Source organism: Anser anser (genome assembly GCF_964211835.1).
Source record: "Anser anser genome assembly, chromosome: 1".
Classification (NCBI taxonomy): domain Eukaryota; kingdom Metazoa; phylum Chordata; class Aves; order Anseriformes; family Anatidae; genus Anser; species Anser anser.
Window position 1 is genome coordinate 18,136,588 of NC_139720.1, and position 25,708 is coordinate 18,162,295.

Below are 25,708 nucleotides of genomic sequence, written 5' to 3' on the forward strand. Positions count from 1 at the left end.
GTGACATTAAATAAGATATTAAAGTTTTGTTTCTTTACATAGTATCCTCTGCTTTTTTTTAAAGAAAGCTTAAAATTAAAAGAAAGCTTTAAGTTAAAACCTTTGCTGTAATCTTCATGACCTCTACAATACACCATTATATGTCAGTGTGAGTACCAAACTGACATTGAGGTTGTCTGACCAGTTGTGCTGTAATCTGCCCAGATGATCTTTACATAAAGTTATTGGCATCAACAAAAGAAATGTATTTTTATTGATTTTAATATTGAATTCAGCCCTTTAAGGCTGAGTAATCAATATTTACAATTTCTCAAGTGTATTTGAATTATGATAACTACTACTTCCATGCAAGTATACAGGTAGGTACAATGGGAAACAGAGAAACTAGAAACAATGGATTATTTTTAAATTAAATGTATGGCATAGGATTCTCCATGTCCTTCATCAGGGCTGTTGGAGAGATCAAGATTTATTTTCCTCTCTCCTTATGCAATATACTATATTTTTCAGAGGATATACTATGAAAACAGTACTTGGAGCATGGAGTAGAGCCCCTTTGCTCTGGACAAGTGTGCAAATATGAGAGAGATTCTTTCACTTGGGGCCCTGTTGATCTTTCCTTCTTTGTTTAGTGACTGCTGAAGAAGAACTAGTGAATCCTTCACTGAGATTAGTCTGGGGTATTCTCCCACTCATTCTTCTTTTCTAGATGCAGGAGGTATGAAATATCTTGGTTTTCAGATGTAATTTATTTTAGGTCTCTTGCTTTCTTAGTGAATACTCTAAACATAAGGTTCTTATGTGAAACAACTAGTCTAGCATCTGACATGCCAAATACATGCTCATCGAAGTTATGCCTTGAATGTTGTCAGTAATTCAAAACTGCACTTGGATACTGAACTATGGATGAGAGTGTAAAAAGCATAGAAAAATCTTGATAGCGGTGATTAACCATAATCTTCCTGGTCTGCATTCCTTGTTGCTAAACTGAAAAGAAAGTTTTCACGTGTAGGCTCATATTTGACCCAGGTGTATTGTTCTGCCCTTGGGCTGAGGATTTGTTAAGTTTGATCTGTTTAAAGGGAAGTTGTAATGCAAGCCTGCTTATTGTACAAGCTTTGGGAAGCCATATCTTCAGAGAGCTATACTTTTATGTCAGCCCTACAAATAGTGTAGTGACAATTCGGAAATATATGAACCATACTTAGAGTGCATTTTCCGATATTTTTGGTTGTAGAGGTTTATTTCAAAGATCTTGTGTGTATTTGCCAATGAATGGACTTTGACTACAGTACAGGAGCTGCAGGTATAATTGTGGAGGGTTATGCATTCAAGTGATGATCTAAAGACTTCATGGCTTATGTCTTATTTTAGACTTTGGATAGTCTGTTTCTTTTGACACCTTTCTTCAAACGCTTGATTACTTTCAGACAACAGGAAAGTATCTTGCCTATCTTGGGGGTTCTTTCCTGAGTAACAGCTTATTAGTCAACATCATTCCATGTTTTGCATCTCCCAGCACTTCTTTAAGTGCGTGTGGCCCAGTGCACCAATAAAGTTACTTCTCTCAAACAAAATGTTATTTATTTTGCCAAATGATGTGCTGCTGTTGAAGAAAATATCAACGACTTCCTAGAGACCTTTTTTCTGCTATTTTTCTTGTGGTTACCATTCCCTTAAAGGCTGTAAGTTGATATGACTTATTCTTCGCTTCACTCTCTTGTAGCTCGAGTTAACGTGTGCTTTCAACGAACTGATGCCCTTGCCCTCTACCACTGGCAGCTCCTGCTCTTCCAACAGGAGAATGGGGTAATAGGGTGGAATCCTATCCTATTGTTAGGATTGTATACCTGGCAAAATAAAGCTTCCTTCTGTCTTTGCCTGTCACCAAAAGTAGCAATTTGAAATATGACACCATTGTTCAGCTTAGTGTTTTGAGGGCCCAGAAGAGGGGCTGCCTCTGTCTTTAGTCCTTGTTTATTGTGTGTAGAGGTTAATTCCTGAGCACTGTTAACAGATGTGGTCTGTTTGCGTTTTGTGTACCAAAGACTGAACAAAAGCCCAGAGCAGTATGCCAAAGAGACTGTTAACATCCCAAACTGCAAGTTATGTTGGTTGGGCTGATTCCTGATTTTTTTTGACTGCGGAGTGGAACTGCAATGGCGAGCTCTACTCAAGCATAGGGGTAGAATCCACTGTTTCTGTTTGCTAACAAAGCTGTGTCATCAAGGAGAGAAAGGCCCTTAATTCTTACAGAAACTAGAAATTGCCAGGTATGGGGAAAACCAGAAAGTTTGGTTTCAAAATTCTATCAATAAATAAAAGGGAATTTGTATTGTGTCCTTGTTAATCAGTGTAACTTATGGTGGCTTTTACCCTTGCTCTTAGAACTTTTTTCTGATTATCTTAGGACACCAATATTGACAAATGGTTTCTAAGAGATGATGCTCTGACAACGTGAGATACTGTTAACCCCAAATGTCTGCATCACTTTCAATACTCTAAATCCCTCTTAGTGAAATATTTGTTTTTTCACTTAACTACACTAGTGCAAAGTTTGGCAGAACGGTTAAGCCAAGCGATAGAAGTGAGTCTAAGCTAAGCTTCTGCACTTTGCTTTAAATGGTTCAGTTGTAGGCAGAAATATAGAAATGCTGTGTGTGGGAATCAAAATGTTGTTTTTGCAGAGTTACATTGTTTAAAGGTAAGGAATGGAGTATTGAGATATGCTTGCAGTGATAAGAAAACTTAGCAAGCAACCTTGTAAAATGCAGACAACCAGACTCCTTAGAACAATTAGGTGAAAATCACGGTGTTAAGTCAGATAAGTGAAGAAACATTACCTCTTCAAACAGTAAAAAAAAAGTCAAAAGAAATTTGAAATTTAACAGGCTGGCAACTGAAGGCCATGCATTGTCTGTGAAGCATCAGATAGATTGTGAACCTGGATTACCCACTCAGTGGGGAAACAGGGGAGGGTCCTGTCATCAAAAAGTATATAAACTGTGTTTTGGAACCAGTAGGTGTGCTCTCTTGCTTGTGGGGCGCCCACCATTGCAATCGCGAATAAATTACTACTTCACTGAGATCCTCCCCTGAGCCTAAATTATTGGCTACGGAGTGTTTCTCACATGTGGGACCAGTGACTTCTGGCACTTCTTGTTATCTCTTCTTAAACTAACCTACATGTGAGCATAACAGACATTGTGAGAGTTCATGTGTTACTGATAGCATTCTCTGGTGTTACTGAAGGGGTTCAGTTTTCTCTTTTTGTTGAATCAAAATGTACTTTATATGAAACTAAACCTTGAATATACACTTCTCCTTTGTATTACCTAAAGGAAATGTGACTTTTTTTTAAGTGAGCATATTCCAAAGTAGGTCTGGATATAGGTTTGAATAATAAAAATATAAAATTATTTGCTGAGTTTAGCTCAGATTACTATATTAGTTCATCTTGAAAATTATTTTAATGAAAAATAACACAAGCTGTTCTAGAGCTCTTTCAGTACACACTATCAGTAGCACTTTATTGAACATTCACTTTGCGATGAGAGTATAGAAGCGTTTATGCATTTGCGTGCACAGTAAAAAGCACATCAATATTTAAAATAAAACTAAAATGCTTTAGAAATTGTTCTCTCTGAATGTTATTTAAAGGTGGTAGTTCTGAAATTACCTCCTGTAAGGCATTTGACCTAGCATGTCCTTATAGATCCTAACACACGGTTAATGATCCTTTTAAGATATCGTTTAAAGAATTTCCATGGATGTCCTCCTGTTTGTTTTTTCTAACTACAGCTGATAGCCTAACAGATATGTTCTGGAACTCAGATCCTGTTGGGTTAAAAGACATGGCAAACACACATTTGATCTCCTTTGAATAAGACTGATCTTTCCTTAACTAAGATTTCTGCAGTATAGTCAACTGCCTTTACCATGGTCTCCTTTTAAAGTCAATGGAAACAGACATTTTTACAGTGCAAGTCATGTGCCCTGTTTTAGATACCTTTTCATAGCACAATTTACCTCAAACTGCAGTAGGTTTTTGACGAAAACTAAGACAACTTGCTCAGATCTTAGCATACATGTTATCGGATAAATCCTGTCCTTCATGACAGAATCTCTAGAATATTGCTTGTTATTTTCTGGGCCCACACTTAATGTTTAAATACTTAAACAACTGTCTCAGTATTTCTGAAGAAAAAGTGTAGAAAAGCTTTGTGATAAAGATTCATGAAGACTGTAGGTCAAGATTCTGAACTACTGCAGCAAAGGATTTTTACAAATTTAAAAGATGTAGTTGGCATAAATTACTGGGATTTTCTGACGACATCTTTGCAAACAGCTTGTATCCTGAACATTTTTTTTTGCGATGTGTTTTGTCTTACTGTAAATCTGCAGTTTTATTGCCACATTCTAGGCGCTCTAAAAATACTCTTTCTTCCCAAAGTTGGAAACTAGGTGAAATGTAGCTCAGTGTACCAAAGTTTATAAACTTCTACTTCTGTTTTTCTCATTTTTAGGCCTGTTCCATAGAAAATAATATTAAATGCTTTTGCACCTTGCAACCTTTTATAGTATGATTCACTAGCAGGCAGTTTAAATGAGTTAATTAGTTAAGAAAATGTTTGGAGATGAACGGTGTGTGTGTATATATGTTGCAGGGATGAAGAAGATTAGAAGTGCTTATCTTGAATGTAAGAACAGGTATGAGTTCACAGCACTGAAGTGCCACCACCTCAACTCCTCCTGCTCTTCCTTCTCTCCCCTGACCTGGGAACCAAAAGCTATTTATGAAAGAAGTTTACATTATGTCATTATCTTTGGTATGGAATCACAGAATCATTTAGGTTGGAAGAGACCTCCAAGATCACCCAGTCCAACCTCTGACCTAACACTAACAAGTCCTCCACTAAACCATATCACGAAGCTCTACATCTAAACATCTTTTAAATACCTCCAGGGATGGTGACTCAACCAATTAGGCTCTACCAAAGTGGTTCCTCCAATTCTACATTCTTCAGTGTAAATAATTTTGTCTAAAGAGCTTTGTTGTCTTCTATACCTCATTCTTTTGAGGGGATCACTCAACCAATGAATGTATTTTTTTGCTATTTGCTATTTTTTGTCTTTTTCTATGGTGTATATCTTCACAGTAGTTTGTTCATGGACTTTTTTTTGTCTAACAGCAGGGCAAAACTGGTTTTGCTTCATGTATAGCTAGATATCCCTACCTTAATCCTCTCTATAAATGTCATTATTTTTAATATAATCTTATTGAGAATGCCTTACTGAAGAGACTTTTCAGTAGTTAATGGTGTTACATGGGCTCCTTTTCCCATGCTTTTGTAGAGTTCTGTAAAGTGTTGCTGCAGACTCAGGGTGATAACAAGTTGCATGAACTGCCACTTGTAATTACAATGAATGGATTTGAGGTGTTTCAGACACTTCCAAGGAATTAGTTTGAAAACAATTTATAATGCTTGAGTTGGTGGCATTTCAAAAGCTATTTCTATGAAACAACTTAATCCTCATCTTTTTGCATTTTGACATTTGACAAAAATATAGGTAAGCCAGTATATTCTTTGGCACAAATATTGCATTGCCTTTATAAGACTGATACCATATTGAGCATGTGTTACACTAGGAATTGTTGCTTAATGTTTTCTCAGATAATTTATCCCTATATAGACAAAAGGGATGTGCTTCAGAATCCTGAATTTCACAGACTGAAGGTAATCTTTTCCTCTTGAAGTTATGTTATAAGATGCAAACAAAAATGAAATAATTACCTTGAGTTAAGCCCCTGAAACTTCTGTATCTGTCATCTCCATCACAGACCAATATTGTAAAAATCAAGAAAATATTTCCTATGTTATTGAGAATGTACTCTAATAAGGTATATTTCACCACTTTTCCTTTTGCTGCTTGTAATAACTGATGTCCATTTCCTTCCTGAGAACTCTTTTTAGAATTTAGTGCTCTGTGTTGGCATAGAGTCCCAATAATAATTTTTCTACGTTTTTCAATTTTGCTTTATTTTTCTTAACTAGGGTCAGGTGAATTGGCCCAACTATTTGTCTTGCTGCTTTCTGAAGTGCTTTGTCTATTACTAGGTCTGACAAATACAGCTGTGTGAATCACGTTGGCTTGCTAGTGACTTATCAAACAAATTAACTTGATTTATGTGTAGAGGCTTTTTCTCCCAACTGCTAGCCCTGCAGAGATTTGAGAATTGGGCTTGGTTGTTTTTCTTCCACATGCATCATGTTCTCTGAGCCCAATTATAGACTCTGTGATCATTCTGCATGTATATACCTTATTAAACTTTAGTAAACTGGCAGTGTTAATAATGCACACAGAATATAATAAATCTAAAATTAGATTTTATTTTCTGTTCTGTCATTCTAAATTATGTTAAAAGGACATTAAAGCAAAAGATATGATAGAACTGAGCTCTTGGGGAATAATATACTTTCACTCTCAAATAATCTCGTTGGTCATATAAAGCATATGGAATGAAAACTTCAGACCTGTGTTGAAGAGCAGTGTTTCTAAAGTATGCTTTCAATTCATTTTAAGTTATTTTGCTTTGTTTTATTCTCCTCATGGTTTTTTGGGACTCCTTGGGGACCATGTATATTTCTATAAATGCACATATTTATACTTAGGATGTAGCATTGCGTCTGAATGTAGCAAAACATAACTATTTCCCAGATCTCTTAATTCTATTTTTTTTTTCCTGAAGAAGAAAGACAGTCCCATGAATTTTCGTCCAGGGAAGGAAATATGGAAACCTTAGAAGAAAAAAAAGTGCATTTAAAAAAGAGAGAAAATAAAATTGCTAATTTTGCTTGTTGACATGCTGAAAAGAACTGGAACCTAGATTTTATCTTGGATGTGCTGACTTTGACAATGTTTCTTTAAAAATCAACAGTGAGCCTTTCAAATCAAAGCTGTGTGACAGACAACTGTTGGAGAAAATTCTGCCCTTAAAAAAAAAAAAAGAATGTGCCTTCAGCTTGTTTGTATGTTGATTGCTTTTTCATCTTACCTTCATCCCAGGATTGATTGATTGGATAAACACATGGATACAGATACAATTAAGCCACATGATACTTTGAATCATCAATTTTAGTTTTGCACCATTTGAAATGAAGCTATTTTATCTTAGATCTTGTCTGAAATGTTTGAGAAGAGTAATTTTGTTTTATTGAGGAATAGTTTGATCAGTAAATAAATGTAATATTTTTTTTCTTCTGTGGCTTTCCTGCAATGTCATAGGAGAACACTTTAAATATTGATAACAGCAGTTCATTCTTTCTGGGACTGTGTGATAAATAGCTTTATTGTTTTATAGGGCATTAGATATATCTATGGCTGCAAATCATTTAAAGAAAGCTTGAGTTGAATTCAGAACTTGCTTAGGTAGTGGTTTGTGTGTCCAGCCTTTTCTCTCTTGCATCTTTCCCAGAGCTTTCCTAGAGGCCCCTGGGTTTGAAACATTACTGCTGGTGAGGAACCTACAGAAACCAAGAACTTTCAATTCCATACTTGCACAATGCAAGAACCCTCTTAGTTGAGGAATTAAAGCTGTTATAAACCACCAAAACATTAGTTCCCTGCGTTGGTAGTGCTTTAGTTGAGAGAGTGGAAAAGCTGATGTTTTTTGGAATGTATGTTGGGCTAAATACACATTGCTTGCTACACATAGACATACTGGCACTGTTGGAATCTCAGCCAGGCGGTTTATTGACCGTTACAACACTTAGCTCTATAAAATACCATAGTAGCAACAAAAAATGCACTTGCTAACATAGGATCATAGAATCGTTAAGGTCGGAAAAGACTTTCAAGATCATCTGGTCCAACCATCCCCGTACTGTCACTGTCACCCCCCTAAACCATGTCCCTAAGCATCACGTCCAACCTTTCCTTAAACACCCTCAGGGATGGTGACTCTACCACTTCCCTGGGCAACCTGTTCCAATGCCTGACTGCTCTTTATGAGGAGAAATGTCACCTAATTTCCAACCTAAACCTCCCCTGGTGCAACTTGAGGCCATTCCCTCTAGTCCTATCACTGGTTATCTGTGAGACAAGGCCGACCCCCAGTTCCCCACAGCTTCCACACATTGAAAGGAGCTGTTATTGGAACTGTAATCAGACAGAAAGAAAAAAATGTTGCTTGATGTATGTAAAAGCTGCATATATTATCAGTTGATATTATTCCAGGAAAATGACCATAATGTTTATATCCTGAAAACAAGCATTTTGAACAGGTTTAAGTACACAAGATGAGGAATGATTTATTGTGTATAAGCAGTTGAAAAGACTCCTTTTAAATCAACTGCACGTAATGAAAGAGAATTAATGGTGAAAAGACTTTTTTTTCCTGAACTCTGATTTAAGATGACTAATGGTGAAACAACACATTGGAGGTTTGCATGACTGTCTGAGCCGGTGAAGCTAACAAAGGAAGAATAGCTTCCATAAGTGAAATTCATGCAAGCACTGTCAAAATATCTACCAAACTCTACTTTTTTGAAGCCTGATTATTACATTGGTACTTCTTACTTGTGTTTAAATTCAATATACACTTTAAAAAAAAAAATCTTAGGGGGTTTTTAGGTATCACTCTTAAAATGTTTTTTGGTTTTCTATTAAATACATAATGATAAAATGTGAGCAACTGTTCGTGTATATGTTGGGCTTCTACAACTTCTGGATTTTTTTTCCAGAACGTCCCTTTTAGAGAGTGATTCTGACTGCTCTTAGAATAAGCATAAGCCTCATTTTATAGTATTCTTTTTTTCTCCATTGCCTGACTACTTTCTTCACAAATGAAAAGCAGATTTATGTAGGATGAGCCTCCATTTTCAATAAACGATATTGATCTTGCACTAGCAGTATCTTTCTAAACATAAATGCATTTCCTATGTAAGTTTTCAATAACACAGAAGAGTGGTTGTGGCTTTTTTTTTCTTTTCAGGACAAGCATAGTGCAGTTGTTATTTTTCTTTTTGAGAAACTTATTATGTCAAATAAATTAAACTATTATTTTTTAAAGAGAAGTGAGTAAATTCTATGGCAGAAATTCTTGTGAGAAAAATATTTGGCTGGTAAATGAATCAGGCAAAAGAAAGTAGTCTTTTTGACACTTCAGGTATGAGGTAAACATTCTAATTTTGTGAAGCTCAAAAACAAGTGTCAAGGAGTTTTATGGGCCCTATTACCTTTCAGGTTCATAAAACACTGCCAAGAAGCATGTCCGTCTCTTTTGTAGAATAAATAGCTCAATTCATTTATAGGAATCTTTCTTCCTTCTGTGCAAGAGACGAGCTTGAGGGTAAATTAATCTGAATAAATTGTGTTTGTATTTTATTCCATTACTCTTGTGGGAATTAGTATCAGAATGATGCTAATATTGTCTTTTTTTTTTTCTTGTACTTCATTGTCAAGAATGTCAAACCTAATGGCTTTCTTGGGATGACGATTCCACTAAAGTTCCTTTTACAGACCAATGTAGGCATTTGAAAGTTTGAACCGGACTTTGTACAGGTTTTTATTGCTTGAGGAATGTTTTCTGTTGCTGAGCATGAGCTTCTGAATTTTGTCCCGCTTGGAGCTTCGTTTTTTGCATAAAATCAGTTCTCTTGCATTGCAAATACAGAGTTATGAGTGACTGCTTCACCGTGCTCAACCCATGACTGAAAAGCAGGTGAATTCCAGCAAATCTTGAAACTCGAGGGGATACTTTGCTTTTATTAGCACAAAGAAAACATATTTGTAAATCAGAGTGATTGCAGAGAGTTTGGTTTTCAGAGCACCTTGGTCAAGCTTCCAGCATCATTTTTGGCCTTCCTGGATTCAGTTTTTACCAGCTTATTTAGACAGGTGCTTTTTTAAAGAGCTTGCCTTCACTCTTGACACAGCGTTGAGTTGAATGTTGTGTGTGTACTGTAGTGCTAGCACTCTAGACCTATTTATTCGTTGTCAGGATCTAGGATGAGTATGATCGTTGTGAGTCTGAGGATGATAAAGGGGGGAAAAATGAAACAAAATTCAACCAACCAACCAAAAAAAAAAAAAAACAACCAACCTGTAGTCTCCTGAGTTTGGTGTGAGAAAAATGACCCAAGTCATTTCAGACTATTACTGTTTACCCTCTGCAGCTGTCTTTGGGATAGAAGTAGGAATATTTGGAGGTCAGATGTACCAAAGTTGCCAAGTCTGTTAGGATGAATATGACTGTTCCTTCTTCTCTCTCCAACAGGGAGGTCATCCAGCCGAGCCCCAGGTGCTTTTTCGGCCCGGTGGCCTGGTCTGAAGCCCAGCTGACAGGTGGTGTTAGACAGGAGGGTTTTTTACTACTTTCTTAAATACCTTGCTTAGAAAAAGGAGATCAGGTACTGGCCAGCAGCTGGGAACATGTCCAGCGCTGGTGGATCTGACTGTTGCATGGTTTATTACTTTTAACACCTGGTGTCAGCAGTTGTAATTCAAAGAACAGTCTTTCTGAGCTAAATAAATATGATGTACTTTTCTGTACATGTTCAAACTCAAGATCAAGGTTTTGTTACTGCATTTATGGAAAAACAGTTACTTCACTAGTTAGAAAATATTGTCAGATTCTCTATAGGAAAATCATTGATTTGACCCCTTTTCAAAAAAAAAAAAAACAACAATGCATTCATTAAGATGCTGGAAAAGCTATCAGTATTTTCTTGCACTTGATTGACATGGGAGTAGAAAGAACAGGGTAAAGCTTAATCTTTTCTGAGTCCCGGTACATCTTTTGTTCCTCAAGTATGTAATTCTCCACTTAGAAAAATTATGGCAAAAAGCATAATAATTCAGATTCTCTTGTTTTATTGATCACATTGTTAAAACTTGCAGTAAAAGAAGGAAAATGACAGAAACGGACTAAGTGGTTGCTTTTTGTTTATACTTCAAGGCTCCCTTTCCAATGGTTTCCTGATACACTACAGTAGCTACCTAATGCTTGAGTGACTGGAAAATTTATTTTAAGATGGAGTTGTGTATTCTTAACTGATGGTATTTGTGAACAGTTTATATTTTTTTATTCATTTTCAATTTGATAATTATTTGAAAATATTCTGAGTATTAATATATTTTATTTAAGTGCTTTGCTAATATTTTTCTAACAAGCTATTGGCAACAGCAATTATTCCCAAAGTTGAAGCCATTTTTCACTAAAAATTATGTTTTTTTTCTTAAACAGCTACTTCTCTTCCTCCTGTTTTCCAGATAGTAAAGTTAGGAGTGCAGCTGTTTTCTACTAAATGAAAAACATTAATCATTTTCTTTTACACATAAAATCAAATAACTGTTGCAGTAGTCTCCGTATGTAGACTTTGTTGTTTGGCTGGTTTCACTGTTTTGAAACAAATAATTTGACCACAGTGTCATTTGGTACATCAGTCTGGGGTATTTTGCGTTGCAGTCAAGGTTCTAATTAATGCCAAAGAATGCCTTGTATCTAATGCTTCAAGAAGCAAATACATTTAGGTTGCACGTGTCAAGAGAAATGTATTTGGGTTACCTTTAAAAATGATGCGGGTATGATATATGCTAGATATCAGTATAGGATGAAGTGTAACACCAGTGGATGATATTGAAGCCTTCAGTAATGGAAAGGAGATGAACTAAAGTTAGTGAAAGTACAACATCATGTGTTTATTAATTTTCAGCATGAATTTCTGCAGTAAAATGAAATCAATCATCGTCCAGGAATAGAGGTCCTTAGCATATTGGTTAGTTGTAGGATAGCCATGAATCATCACTGGAACTGTGGGGGAAAGGATAAAGGTGACCCTAAGGTGAATTAGAAAATAGAGAAGTATTGTCATTCTGGTCAGCATTGCTGAGATTCATCAGCAGAGCTATGTATAATTCCCTTTATTCAGAAATTTATACTGGTATAGAAAGAAAGGTGGTTGGACATTCAGAGAAATGGAATGTTTGCTCCAGAAATTAAGTTTAAAAGTGCTTGGCTTGTTTAGTCAAACAACACTGAGAGATATAATACGGTATGCCAGGAGAATAACCACAGTGTTACCTCAGGATTACTGGCATCAATAAAAGATTTTTGATAACTAGTAAGAATAGGTTTTTGAATATTCTTCCAGGCTGGTGACAATAAATAAATAAATAAATAAATAAAAGTGGGATTTAATTGACTTACAAATAGGATTGTAATACACACATACTCAGTGGTAGCAAGGTGCTGGATTTGATGATTGGAAGAGATCTCTTCAAGTTATGTTTATATAATGATACTGTTTTTCTTAATGTTAAGCATCTGTGAAATGGTAATATGTAGCAGTTAACTTTTTTTTAACAGCCAGTCCATTATATCACTCAACTTCTCACTTTTAATTTAAGGTGTTACGTGCCAAGATTGTGCAGCATCTCATCAGAACTATAACCTTGAAGACTCCCCTAATGCTGTGTTTCTCAGACTGTGAGTTGTACACCTTGTGGACAAGCCAGTGAGGGGGAAAAAGCTTATGGTTAAGTTACTTCTAGGGCACGTATTTTTTTTGTATTTGAGAAGGGTGGAAGGTGAACAGGCTGCCATTCCCTTGAAGCCAAAGACAGATGCTACAGCAGGTTCTAAAGCATTGCCAGCACTGCTTGCTAGTGATTTGTGTTGCAGATGGTGATACACAGTAGAACAGCCAGCCAGACACATTTTAATGTTCCTGTACCTGTGTTATTTTGTTTACTCAGTACAAATTACTACAATCTGCAGTATCCAAAGAGAATAAGAATATTTTACATTCCCAACCAGTTGAGACACTGTGATTTTTGAGCTCCTGCCACACTGAAAGACAGATCATGGAAGTGATCCCTACACAACATGTGAACGCCTTTTTTTCCCTTCTTTCTTCCTTTTCTGGTCAAATTGGTGTTCAGACAGTTTCCTTCAGTAGCCTTACCCTTTCTGATAAGGCAAATCTGTGATTTTAGTGCAGACTTATGAAATTATTGTCTGCGTCTCCTGAAATCTCTTACATGTTGCTTAGCTGCTTTGGACTTACTGCTAAGGCCTTTTAAGCTCAAATTTTGAGTTACAGCTCAAATCTCTCCTACTCATCAGTACTGCATGTCCAGTAGAAATGTACTTATTCTTAGAACTTAACATAATGAATACTAGGAGAGATCCCTGACTTTCACTTAACCCTTCTTATGTTAAGAAAACACATCCAAGTACCCGAAGTTGACTAGTATCTTCTGTTAATCACTTATGGGCTACATCTGTACTTAGTTCAGTTCTTTATTTATTTACTCTGAAATGCAAAAACAAATGTACTTGGTTATATCAAAAAATCATTCAGCCCAGTAATCACAGCAGTAGCCACAAATGCTTCCATAGGGAAGTCTAAGGACAGCACTTGTCCCTAAAGCCTTCCTATCCCAAAGCTGTTTTCTTCTCAGGGAGTCCAGGGTTGGATGAAACTTCTAGGCGGTTAGTAAACCACAGATGATTTCCATTAAATCTGTTTAGTAAGGGCATTGAAAAGTAATTTTTTTTTGCTTCCTGTATTTCATGGGGTCACCAGACTTCACTAACTGGTGTAATAGCAATATTATGCCACAAATTGGATCCAGCTGCAAGGGGCAACAAAGTGTAAGCATTGGAAAAACACCTGTTTGCTTAAAGTGTTCTAATTTTTTTAAAGGCTTAAGTGTTTTTTTTTAATTTGCTGAGCCTAGTTTTAACTTTTTAAATGAGATTTAATTTTTGTTTAAAGTGATTTAATTTATCCATATGGTGGATAAGGCTTTAGTCCACTTTTTGTTCTCTTAATTCATGACCATCATCTAATATTCTTTCTCACATACATAGCTGAAATCTGGAACGGGGAATCAGAACAGTAATACTACATTTGAGAATACAAGTATGTTACAATATTGTGAATATTGAACACTCCTCCTGCCAATAATGTATTTTAAAAGTTCTCTTTTTCTTTTGCTAAATTCAGAATAATATGTTGTGTGTTTCATAAAATGCATGTTTTTTATGCATTCTTTGTGATGAAATGCTGTTCTAGACTTATTTTACTTTTTGCCTTAGCTCAGAAACACCTTTGGAGGCAATAGAGTGTTTTGGGTTATAAAATAATGTTCAGGTCTGTAAGAATATGTTACAGAATTCAGTTTTTGGAATAATAGTTTGAAAGATAAACAACACAAAGTAGTTTTTAGCTAGGGCAATAACTAAGTCATGCTGAAAGTTGGCAGAGTGGAATGGTGAACTTCACTAGGACTCTTTGAAATTGGGATTATTACAAAACTGCTTGAAATCACTTTTCCACTCAAAGATGTTGAAGCAAATCCCTAAATCCCTGCCTTACCTCTGGTATTACAATGAATAATGAACCCTCAATATTCCACTTGCCTAGTTGATCAAAGCAGTGTATTTCATAAGTCTCAGCAGGCATATCTTTCCTTGCTGAAATGAGGACTGAGATTGACTTTAGTATTTTGATTCTTTAATCAATATGACTTTTATAAACTGCAGTTTATTTCCTTTTAACAGACAATCCTATAAAATCTTGTTTCTAATGCCATCATATCTTCTCAAATATTTTAAATCAAAATAAATATCTTTTATTAAAATACTTCCAAAGGATTTTTGCAGTTTTCCTGAAACTCTAATTTTAAGGAGTACTTCAGATTGTGACTACATTCTTCTACTGAATAAGCAGAAGATTTGAGTCAACACAGAGGTGACAATCCTAAGCTAACATCTGCTAAACACTGGCAGTAACGTAATACTTATGCAAAAGCTTATTACATTGACCTCATCGTCAACGAGTTTGAGAAACATCCTTGGTGAAAAATCACAACAGAAACGTTCTTTTTGATTGGCTTAACAATACTGTTACTATTATCTTTATAGTGTACTACCTAAGGAATAATTAAACCAGATGGTGTGTTAAACCCAACTGAAAGAATAAAGACATTTTTACTTTTAAGTTGATCAAAATTAGGTAAAACAACATATGTTCATGTGCATTACGATTCCTTTAACTACATATTAACTGCTTTCCTTAATATTCTGCCTGGTGATCTGAGAGCTCTGCCTCTTGAAAAACAAAAAGAAAAACAATCCCTATTTGAATTCTTCCTTTCTGACTCTGGTCACTCATACCTGTGTGTTGCTTTGTTTTTGACAGAATTTAAATAAGCAGGTTGCTTACTGCGGTGTTAAACTACATGAAATTAAAATATAGGCCATTATGGGCCCCATTCAAGTTGCACAAATTGGGGCAGGTACATCTGAAAGACGATTTGGAGATTTGCTAAAGAAGCACAGCTTGCACAAATAAGGAAATTGCATTTTATGGAGCAGATGTTAAGGAGGGAATTACAAATACTTTAGTTCATGTTATATTAGTCCTAACTTGCAACCATTTCTCTTTAGCAAAGCCATGCAGGGCTAATAATACAGAGTAACATGCTGCATCACACCATGTGCATTATAACTATGGTCTCTCTGCTGCCTGTGAAACAGAGCTTTGTTACATTACTCCCCAAACCATAAAGCACTGTTATAATTACTCTTGTCATATCAATAACTCTTTTCAAACAGTGACAGCATTTCCCTCCTAAATATTGTCTGGTGAATGGACTACAGCTCATAGAAATATGTAGTCCCATTGCTTGAATTAATATAAAATTTAATGAGTGGAAACACCCAAATGAGATTTATGATCATAAAGCATTATGAAATCATGTTTTATCTTTACATCTGCTTCTTATCCAGGTGCTGTTAAAAGCAATACAAAAGATTCATAAAATGAAGTAACTGTATCTTGATTTTATGGAGGATTCTGTATAGTGGACTATTAATGAACTCAATCAGTTTATACACTCCTGTTTTCCTAGTGTAAACTACTCCTTAGTCACAACTACCTGTCCAATGAACTAGCAGAGTTAACAGTAAGTATCTCTTGTTGTGACTTGTTGAGACTTCTTCAGGATTTTTTCCTGGAAGAGTTTTAGAGGGTTGTCTATTATTTTCTTTAGCCCTAAATTTCTTCTGGTTATAATGAAGTATGTAGCAGTAGTATGAGACGTAACTCAGTCTTATTATGTTGATGTTATAAAGTATGGAAACTAACTTATAAAGAAAAGACATTGATCTATTGTTTGTATCTAAATGGAGAAACAGTGTGATAAAAGATAAATCAATATATTTCACAGGCTTAACAATTTCCTATGAATGTGCTAACCAGGACATTTAATGTGTATATCAAGGCATCTATTTCAGTAAAGATTGCACATCGACATACTGCCCAATCAAGTAAGTGTGTTGGTAGATGCCTAAGAACTTTATTGGATTTAGTATTTGTTTACATACATCATAGAATCATAGAAAGGCTCGTGTTGGAAGGGACCTTAAATATCATCTAATTCATCCTGCCTTAGGCGGGGATGCCACCCACTAGATCAGGTTGCCCAAGGCCCCATCCAACCTGGTCTTGAACACCTCTAGGTAAGGGGCATCCACAGCTTCTCTGGGCAACCTGTTCCACTGTCTCACTACCCTTACAGTGAAGATTTTCCTCTTAATGTCTAGTCTAAATCCATCCCCTTTTAGTTTAAGACCATTCCCCCTTGTACTGTCATTATCTACCTGAGTAAAGAGTCCTTCGCCATCCTTTTTATAAGACCCCTTTAAGTATTGAAAGGCTGCAATGAGCCTTCTCTTCTCCAGTCTGAGCATCCCCATCTCTCTCCTCCTTTCTTCATAGGAGAGGTGCTCTAGCCCTCTGGTCATCTTTGTAGCCCTCCTCTAGACTCGCTGTAACAGGTCCACATTTTTCTTGTGCTGGGGGCCCCAAATCTGGATGCAGTACTCCATGTGGGGCCTCATGAGGGCAGAGTAGAAGGGAACAAGCTCCTCCCTCAACCTGCTGGTCACACCTCAAACCAGGACACAGTTGGCCTCCATGGCTGCGAACTCTCACTGCTGGCTTGTGTCGAATCTTTCATCCACCAGAACCCCCAAGTCCTTCTCTGAAGGGCTGCTCTCAGTGAGTTCTCCCAGCCTGTACTTCTGTCTGAGGTTGTCCCGACCCAGGTGCAGCACCTTGCACTTGGACTTGTTGAGCCTCATGCGGTTCACAAGGGCCCAGTTCTCCATTCTTTCCTGGTCCTTTTGAATGGCATCCCTTCCTTCTTTGGTATCAACCACACCACTCAGCTTGGTGTCATCTGCAGACTTGCTGAGGGTGCACTCAATCCCATCGTCTATGTCATTGATGAGGACATAGAAAAGCACCACTCCCAAGACAAACCCCTGAGGGACACCACTCATCACCGGTGTCCTACTATTAAAGAATTAATAGAATTAATTCAAGCTCTGCTTGATGCTGTTAATATTTATTTCAGTTTGAGTCTGTATAGGATGCTGCACCCATACTTTTTATCTGCTTTGAAGGCTTTTATTTTATGACTTCTGTATCTTCACTGGGCTACAGTAATATATGACACAAATCTCTGCTACAGAAGAAAAATAGTGAAATAGTTCCTTAAAAATAAATTTAAAATCTTGCCACCTATACAATTATTCAGTTAGTACTGAAAGTACTGAGAGTTTTCAGGTTTTTTTGACATAATCTTGACTTTAGGTGAATTGATTTTGAAAGTCGTTACAGCTATGAACTTAACAGAATGCTTAGCAACTATTATCAATTATATTCTATTGTTGAGCCTGTTCTCAGGGAAAAAAAAAAAGACAACTGTTCTAATAACATTAAAAGATGACCTCTCTGTGGAAGAGAGAGGGACTACGTCTAGGTTACATTGCTCAGTTTGCATAATAAAGCAATGTAGTTACTGCTATGACAGCTCCAGTAATGCCTGGCAAAAGGAGGGCTTGGGAGTGCTATAGGCTCTGTTTTCTATCTTCAGTAGCTGTATGAGGTACTTGGAAGAAAGAACTCACCAATAGCTTCTGTTGATAGTTTGGAAAAACCCATCCTTTATTGTTATTCTGTTAGGATGTAGCTAAAATAACTTAATCCTGTCTTGTGGTAAGAGTAGGGAAAATCATGTCCTCTCGCTTTCTTCTCTTACTCAGTCTTCTTCCATTTTCATGGCAGGTTCTTCAGAGGATCACAGAATTGTTGATGTTGGAAGGGACTGCTGGAGGCCAACTTCTCCAACCCGTTCAAGCCAAGAGACACGTAGAGCAGGTTGCCCAGGACCATGTCCAGATGGCTTTTGAATGTTTCCAAGAATGGAAACTCCACAACCTCTCTGTGCAACCTGTTCCATTGTTCAGTCACCCTCACAGTGAGGAAGTGCTTCTGGTTGTTCAAATTGAACCTCTTGTGTTTCAGTTTGTGCCGATTGCCTCCTGCTCTGCTACTGGGCTCCACTGAAAAGAGCCTGGCTCCATCTTCTTTGCACCCTTCCTTCAGGTATTTATAGGCATTGATAAGATTTCCTCCTTAACCTCCTCTTCTCCAAGCTGAACAGCCTCAGCTCTCTCAGCCTCTCCGCATAGGAGATGTGCTCCAGTCCCTTCATCATTTTTGTGATCCTTCATCGGACTCTTTCCAGGATGCCCATGTCTCTCTTGTATTGGCAGTCCAGAACAGGACACAATACTTAAGGTGTGGCCTCACTATGTCTGAGCGGAGAGGAAGAATCACCTCCCTTGGCCTGTTGGCCATACTTTGCTTAATGCACCCCAGGATAGCATTAGCCTTCTTTACAGCAAGGGCACTCTGCTGACTCACGTTCAGCTTGGTTGTCACCAGAACCCCCAGGGCCTTTTCTGCCAAGCTGCTTCTCAGCTGGGCGGCTCCCAGCATATACTGGTGTCTGGTTCCTCCCCAGATGTAGGACTTTACATTTCCCTTTGAGCTGCATAAGGTTTCTTTCAGCCTGTTTCTCTAGAAATGTCCTTATGGATGGCAGCACAAACCTCTGGTGTATCAGTCAATCCTCCCAGTTTTGTGTCATAAACAAACTTGCTGAGTGATCATTCAGATCATTAATGAAGATGTTAAACAGAATTGGAACCAGTATTGACCCCTCAGGTACACCACTAGTTACTGTCTTCCAGTTAGATTTTGTGCCACAACAAGAGCCTGGCCATTCAGCTGGTTTTCAGTCCACCCAGTATATGCCTCAACAGCTTCTTTGTTTATTTTATTTACCTTAAGGGAGACAGTGTCAAAAGCTTTACCGAAGTCCAGGTATCCACTGCTCTACCAAGCCAGTCTTCTCACTGTAGAAGTTTATGAAGTCATCAAGCATGACTTACACCTGGTGAATCCATGCTGACTATGCCTGATGACCACCTTGTCCTCCATATCCCTGAAAATGGTTCCCAGGATTGTTTTTTCTAAAACCTTTCCAGAGACTGAGGTGAGGCTGACTGGCTTCTTGTTCTTTGGGTGCTGCTTTTTGCTTTTGAATATAGGATTGGCATTTGATTCTTCAGACACCTCTCCCAATAGTTATCATTCAAAGACACTTGAGAGTTTGCAGTGACATCTTCCAGCTCCTTCAGCACTTGTGGGTGCATCCCATTAGGGTGCATGGACTTGGATATGTCCTGGTTGTTTAAGTATTCTCTAACCTCATCCTTTTCCACTGAGGATAAGTCTTTCTTGTCCTTGTTTCTTTATCCTTCAATCTAACTACTACATTTGTTTAGAACAGTCATCTTTTCAGTTTCTGGTTAGAAAAAAGACTTGTTCTTTTCCTAGGGCATGGATTACAGTAGCTGAGAACAGAGTTGAGTAAGACTTGGAGGTTAAACTTTACTAGACAAGGATACAGAGTGGAGCTATAAAAAGAAATTAGACAATGCCAAATTATGACTGCTTAGAAATCACTACAAATTAATATATATTAAAAAAGTCTTTTTACACTATATTAATAGAACACATTTATTTAGCCTATACAGAGATTCATAGGACTTGCAAAGGTCTAAAGAAAATACTTGAGCAAGTCCCAATTTAATTTGGCTGCTTTGGAAAAGCTGAAGATAATTTACATTTCACAGTCCTACAAATGAAGCAATTCTTAGGGAGACTTACTCAAATTCATTTTTTTGCAGCTAGTGTCCTAAAACACCTTTTTTCCTTCACCACATATATATCTAGCCATGTCACAGAATCATTTATTATAAGTCAGTTTTCAAATCAGTGTGTTGAAGAAATGCGGAAGTTGTAAAAGAGCTACACAGGAAAAAAAAAAAAAAGCACAAAAAATAAGATTATACCAAAGAAAGAAGTTTGATTTTGGGCACATAGTTAGAAATGAAATCACCACATATTGGAGAGGTGCCCTATAAGTGTTCATAGCATGAATTAGTTTTATCTCTAAAACAGTATTCAAATTCTTTCATAATTCCATATAACCCTTGTGAAATTCTATGTGATCGTATGTTAAATTCAACAAGACCTTTTCAGAACAGTTTGGCCAGTATTAGCAAAAAATCTTGCCCCCTTTCTAACTTTAGTTCTTAGCAAAAAAAGTGGGTCATAGTGCTAAAATCTGTTGCTTCCATACTCAAGGAAAACACTAAGTCTAAAAGGAAGAGGGTATATTCTGAAAATTATTCACAATTGCAAATTGAAATAGGTGCTTTTTTTTTTAAGCCAGTTTTACTCCCTTGCCTTTAGTTTCTTTATCAGTTTCTTTATTAGAAACCTTTAGTTTCTTTATCAGTTCTGTTCACTTACATATTAGTCTTTGTACCTGATTATCCCTGTAAAGTATCTGAGACAAAAAAGACTCATATAACACAACATTTTTGTACAGCATTAAACTGCATAATTCTGTCCTTTATATTGTCTCAAGGTAATTCAAATATAAACCAATAAAGTCAGTGCAAGGTAGTTCTCTGTGTTCATTTCCTATTGGACTCAGCCTGATTTACGAAAAACAAGTTTGTTTTTGAAAGATGATATAACAGATGAAAGCGAGAGGGGAAAAGAGTCATGCACTGTAGCAGACTGAATTTCATAGCAAATCTGCAAATTACTTAGACACACAAGTCAAGAAGTTATACCTATACCAAGCTTGCTTTCTCCCTGAAGGCATATTTACATTGTTAGTTGTATTTCATTAAACTGTGTGCTAAAACACTACTGATGTTACAAATGCCAAACAAGAAAATCCACCAATCTTAAGAAAAAAAGCTATCAGATTAATAGAAGAACAAATGCAGTGAAACCGCACCTCTAGCTCCAGAAGAAATGAAATTAGCACAACTTACTGTAGAAACATTTCATTCTTTAATTCCAGGTATTTTGCCTTAGATACAAGATAAAGGAGAGGAAGTAAATTGAATGTTAAATGTATTTGTTGATGCTCTGTATTGGAAGGGTTGGGGGACAGCACATCCTTGAAGGACAAGCATGCTCTCAAACTTCCTGATATAGAATAGTTCAATGAAAACTCCACATAGAAGCCTTTCAGAAAAGAACTCACTTAAAAGAAAGTAAAAAATTAAAACCAGAAGAATCCATCTGGAGTTATCTCTTACGCTCCCCAGATTTGTCTGAAAGACCATCAATTCATTTTATTCCTTCAAGAATGCTGGAAATACTTATGTGCTGTAGACTATTATAGAATTTCCAAACCTGAAAGATAATGTTCTCATTTGAGCTGAGTACAATTTTCTAGGGTTAGATAACAATATAAGAAATGTCCTTGACTCAGGCCAAGGGTCCATCTAGTCTGGCATTCTGACAGTGGCAAGAGAACACATAAGCCTAGCCATTTTCTGCAGAGCAGAGTCTACTGTTAGCATGATTTATTTTTCCCAAACATCTGTGTACACAGTAGATAACCTAAGGCAATAACTTTTTGTATGTATTTGAGTTTTCTGACCTCCATGCTATCTGAAGAGCACATTATGATATTCCCCCGTTTCTGTTACAACAAGTACAATGGCCTAAATATTACAAAGAGTTTATTTTGAGTTTAAATGTGATTTGGACAGTGTATTTCTAAGGTATTTGTATAACAGTACAACTAGGAGAAAAAGACCTGTTCTTGTTTCCCAGTAGTAGTCACTGTTTTGTTCAGTTTCTTTGGGTGAACAAAATACTTATAGCGTTGATGCAAAGGTAGCTCTTCCTTTAGCCATTTGTTGACTAGAGATGGGGATAGATGTCTTCTTGAGGCATGTACTTACCAGCAAGATGAATCTTCTTAAAAGAGCTTAGGTAGGGTGGCTGAGCTTTTTGTGTTTAGGTCTTCTGTTATAACCTGTACATTTTATGGTCTCTCAACATTTAACTCAATGTTCAGTGTTGGTCAGAGTTTGGAAAGTGACAGAGATTTAGGTCAATGGTTTAATTATTTTTTTTTTTAAATTTAAGTTGATTTAGTGTGCTATAAATGTAAGAAAATTTACTGTTTATTTTTAATTTGGCACAGTATTCTAAAGCTAAGCGGGACAACTATAAAGACCCTTCTGATTTAAAGAGACTATAAATAAGCAGATATTAACAACCTTATAAAAGCAACCCATCCCTGTTTCTGAAGTTTCTGGTAGTATCTGCAAAATCTGTTGTTATAAAAAAAAAATTGGACCACTTCAAAGACATTTTAGAAATGCTTAGTCTTCAGGCTTTGTACTTCAGTATGGAAATACACATGATATGTACTGCTAGAAACACAGCTATAGCCCACTTTATATTATAATAAAAAAACCTTTCTGTTCAGCAAGGATCATTGACTTTTTTGACTCTTGATGCAATAATTTACTTTATGATAGCAATTAGTGTAATGAGAGTAAGAGAGTTCTGTGTCAAGCTTCAGCATAAGATCTATAGTTCAAATCAGTATTAGTTAAATTCTCATAAAGAAAGGTAGTGGATGAACCTTCTGCCTAGAAGTTTTAACTTTGTAGGTGAAAGTAAATGTTAAATGTATCCCATTTGTACTGTTATCAAACTGCCACAAGTCACTGAGGACAGTAGAAAAGGATGAAATGCAGTCAGAGTTCTAGGAGTAACTTAAAATCTTGAAAGTTCCCGTCTCTGCTTTGTTGTAAGAAACAGTGTGTTAACAAGGTGCCTTAAATAAATGACTAGAGGTTACTTTAAATTTGAAAATTCACACTGAATCAAAAGAGACAGGGTAATTTTTCATTCAACCTAGAGAGTTGTTTACTTTCTGAACTGATACTTGAAATACTGATATGTGATGCCAAAAGGTAAATTATTTTGAGCTAGATTTAATTTAAATTTCATTCCATATTTGTTTGAAATAGAGGATTCAGCATTTATTTCTTTCCCTTCACTTTGAGGATCTTTCACTTTTAATAATTCTGTTGCCTAATGCCCTAATCTGTTTATTACACTATAACTTAACTTGAACAATGCTGCTTCTATTGAAAATAAACAGATTTTGTATGTCTGTGAAATAGACTTATGTGTAGTAGGATGCTTTACCATCTAGAAAAGCTTGGAGGTTTCTGAATGCTTAAGAAATGATAATGCCAGTGGATTTAGCATTTGTATATCTGCAGGCTCATGCTTATTCAGTTGTACCAAGGCAGCTTAGGCTAATATCTAATCTTCTTATAGAATAGTTCTCCGTATAACAACAGGACTGTGCGTAACAAGCTTGAACAACCATTTGGCTCCAACTGTTGCAAGAAAGGAAGGAAAGAAGGAGTAGCTCAACTGATATTCTTTATAAAAAGTCTCATTAACATTATCCTTGCATATATAGAACAGCCCAAGCATCATGCTGGGATGTAGGAACTTGTAGGAACTCAACCTATTAAAAAAAAAAAGTCATGAATACATTATTCAAAATTGTCCACCTTGATGCTCTCCTTTATGCCTCTATTCCATCAAAAAGGGAAATATGCAAAAGGCATATAAAATTTATTTTGGCACTATGTTGAGCTTAGATATATATGACAACAGAAAAAATAATTAAAAAAAAGGCTAAAATTCAGTTCTCTGCATATTAGAAGGGAAAACAAGCTAAAAATTGTTATAAATGTTTTCCTGGAAAATATCATTCATTACATATTCATTTCCTGCTTCTGATAAAAGTATGCTATTCTCAACTACTTAGTAAGCATGGAGTAGAAATCTAAATGGCATTATCTTTTTGAAACTTGTGCATTTTTAGAAAAAAATGAGGTGACTTGTAGGTGAAGATCAGTCTGAGTTCATTGCTTATTTTGCCCAGCACAATTGTATACTATTTAAATTGCACTTCTTTGGCAGAATTCCCTTAGGCTTCAAGGAAAGTGGAGATTCTCTGTAGTGGAAATAAGAAGCCAAAGAAATTACTAACCAGAGGAATTGCATGCATTGCAGAAACTTTGGAAGAGAGGTAAGGGATGATGTAGGGAGGAAATAATAAGGAAAGTTGGGTAACTTTTTTTTTTTTAGTAGTAGTAGTATAAAATCATAGAATGGCTTGGATTGGAAGGGACCTTAAAGATGATCCAGATCGAATATCCCTGCCATGGGCAGGGATACCTCCCACTAGACCAGGTTGCCCAGGGCCCCATCCAGCTTGGCCTTGAACACCTCCATTGATGGGACATCCACAACTTCTCTGGGCAACCTGTTTCTTCTGTGTATTTCATTGGTCTCATCAATGAGCTGAAATAACCATGAAGAATCTGCTTCCTCATCTACCTCTAGATACTGTCTCTCTAACAAGCAGTGCAGCTAAAATTATTAAAGAAGAAAGACACTGAGATCCTGAAGTTTCATATCATCTATGAAAGTTAAATGACGTAATTTTGTTTCCCTTGTTGCTTCATATATATATATATATATTTAATGTCACTATTTGCTAAACCCTCACTCATTTTCCAGTGTTCTGAAAGAATGCCAAGTAATATTACTGTAGGATGTTAATTTATAAAACCGTTATCATATTTAAATTGAGAAACAAGGCATAGAATTTTATTTCTGTTACTTATACTACTGCGATGGGAAGTGATAGGCTTCTGATAAAGCTGATTATTTTGATTCTTTATTTTATTGAAGAGAAATGTATAATACAAGAAATGTAAAATGTTTTCTAGTGTCAGATAATAAAGAGAAAGAAAGGCCATGATATTTTATTAAATAGCCTATATGCTTTTGTCCCATCCAAGAATGTGAAAATTAAGATTTAGCATAAGTTTTGTGCTAGAGGTCCAAGAAATTTGATTTCCCATTTGCCATAAAAATCCAAGCTGAATTTAAAACTATTTTTTTTTTTTGTAAGAAGGAAGAGGAGAAGTATTTTTATGTCCCATTGAAATTCACAGTCTAGAGACTTCAGAGTTTGGGATACCTTCAGAGGAAAATACTGCTTATACAAATAATTTTTGTCAATTAAAAAGCACGTGTTGCTTATGTGTCCTCATCTTATTCATCATTTTTCTTCAAATCAAGATTTTGTTTTGTACCCAATACTTTTTTATCAGAGTAAAACTATAAAAAGTAACAAAATTCAGTTGAGAAGGTTCTTGAAAGTAAATATCTAGCATAAGTTTATCTTCCTGGAAAGTAACCAGACTTTATTTTTCCTGTATAGTCACCTTAATTTAGATAAAGCACAATCACAACATGCACAGACATAATCTCCTTCACAATTATTGCTTAATACATACAACTTGCATTTAGTAAAATATGGTTTGACTTTTATCTTAAAAATGAATTTTTATGCA

The 25,708-nt window shown here is 36.2% G+C and overlaps 1 protein-coding gene across 4 annotated transcripts in view; it reads left to right on the forward strand.

Moving 5' to 3' along the window:
- The window catches only part of TAFA5 (TAFA chemokine like family member 5), a 432,306-nt gene that overhangs the window by 5,275 nt on the left and 401,323 nt on the right, over positions 1-25,708 (forward strand). For 2 of the 4 annotated variants that reach the window (XM_083821411.1, XM_083821412.1), the window contains exon 2: positions 12,412-12,490. The exons of the other annotated variants lie outside the window; for them this stretch is intronic. In XM_083821411.1, the coding sequence (XP_083677537.1) occupies positions 12,412-12,490 (79 nt within the window). The remainder of the gene's footprint in view (positions 1-12,411; positions 12,491-25,708) is intronic. 4 annotated transcript variants of the gene reach the window in all.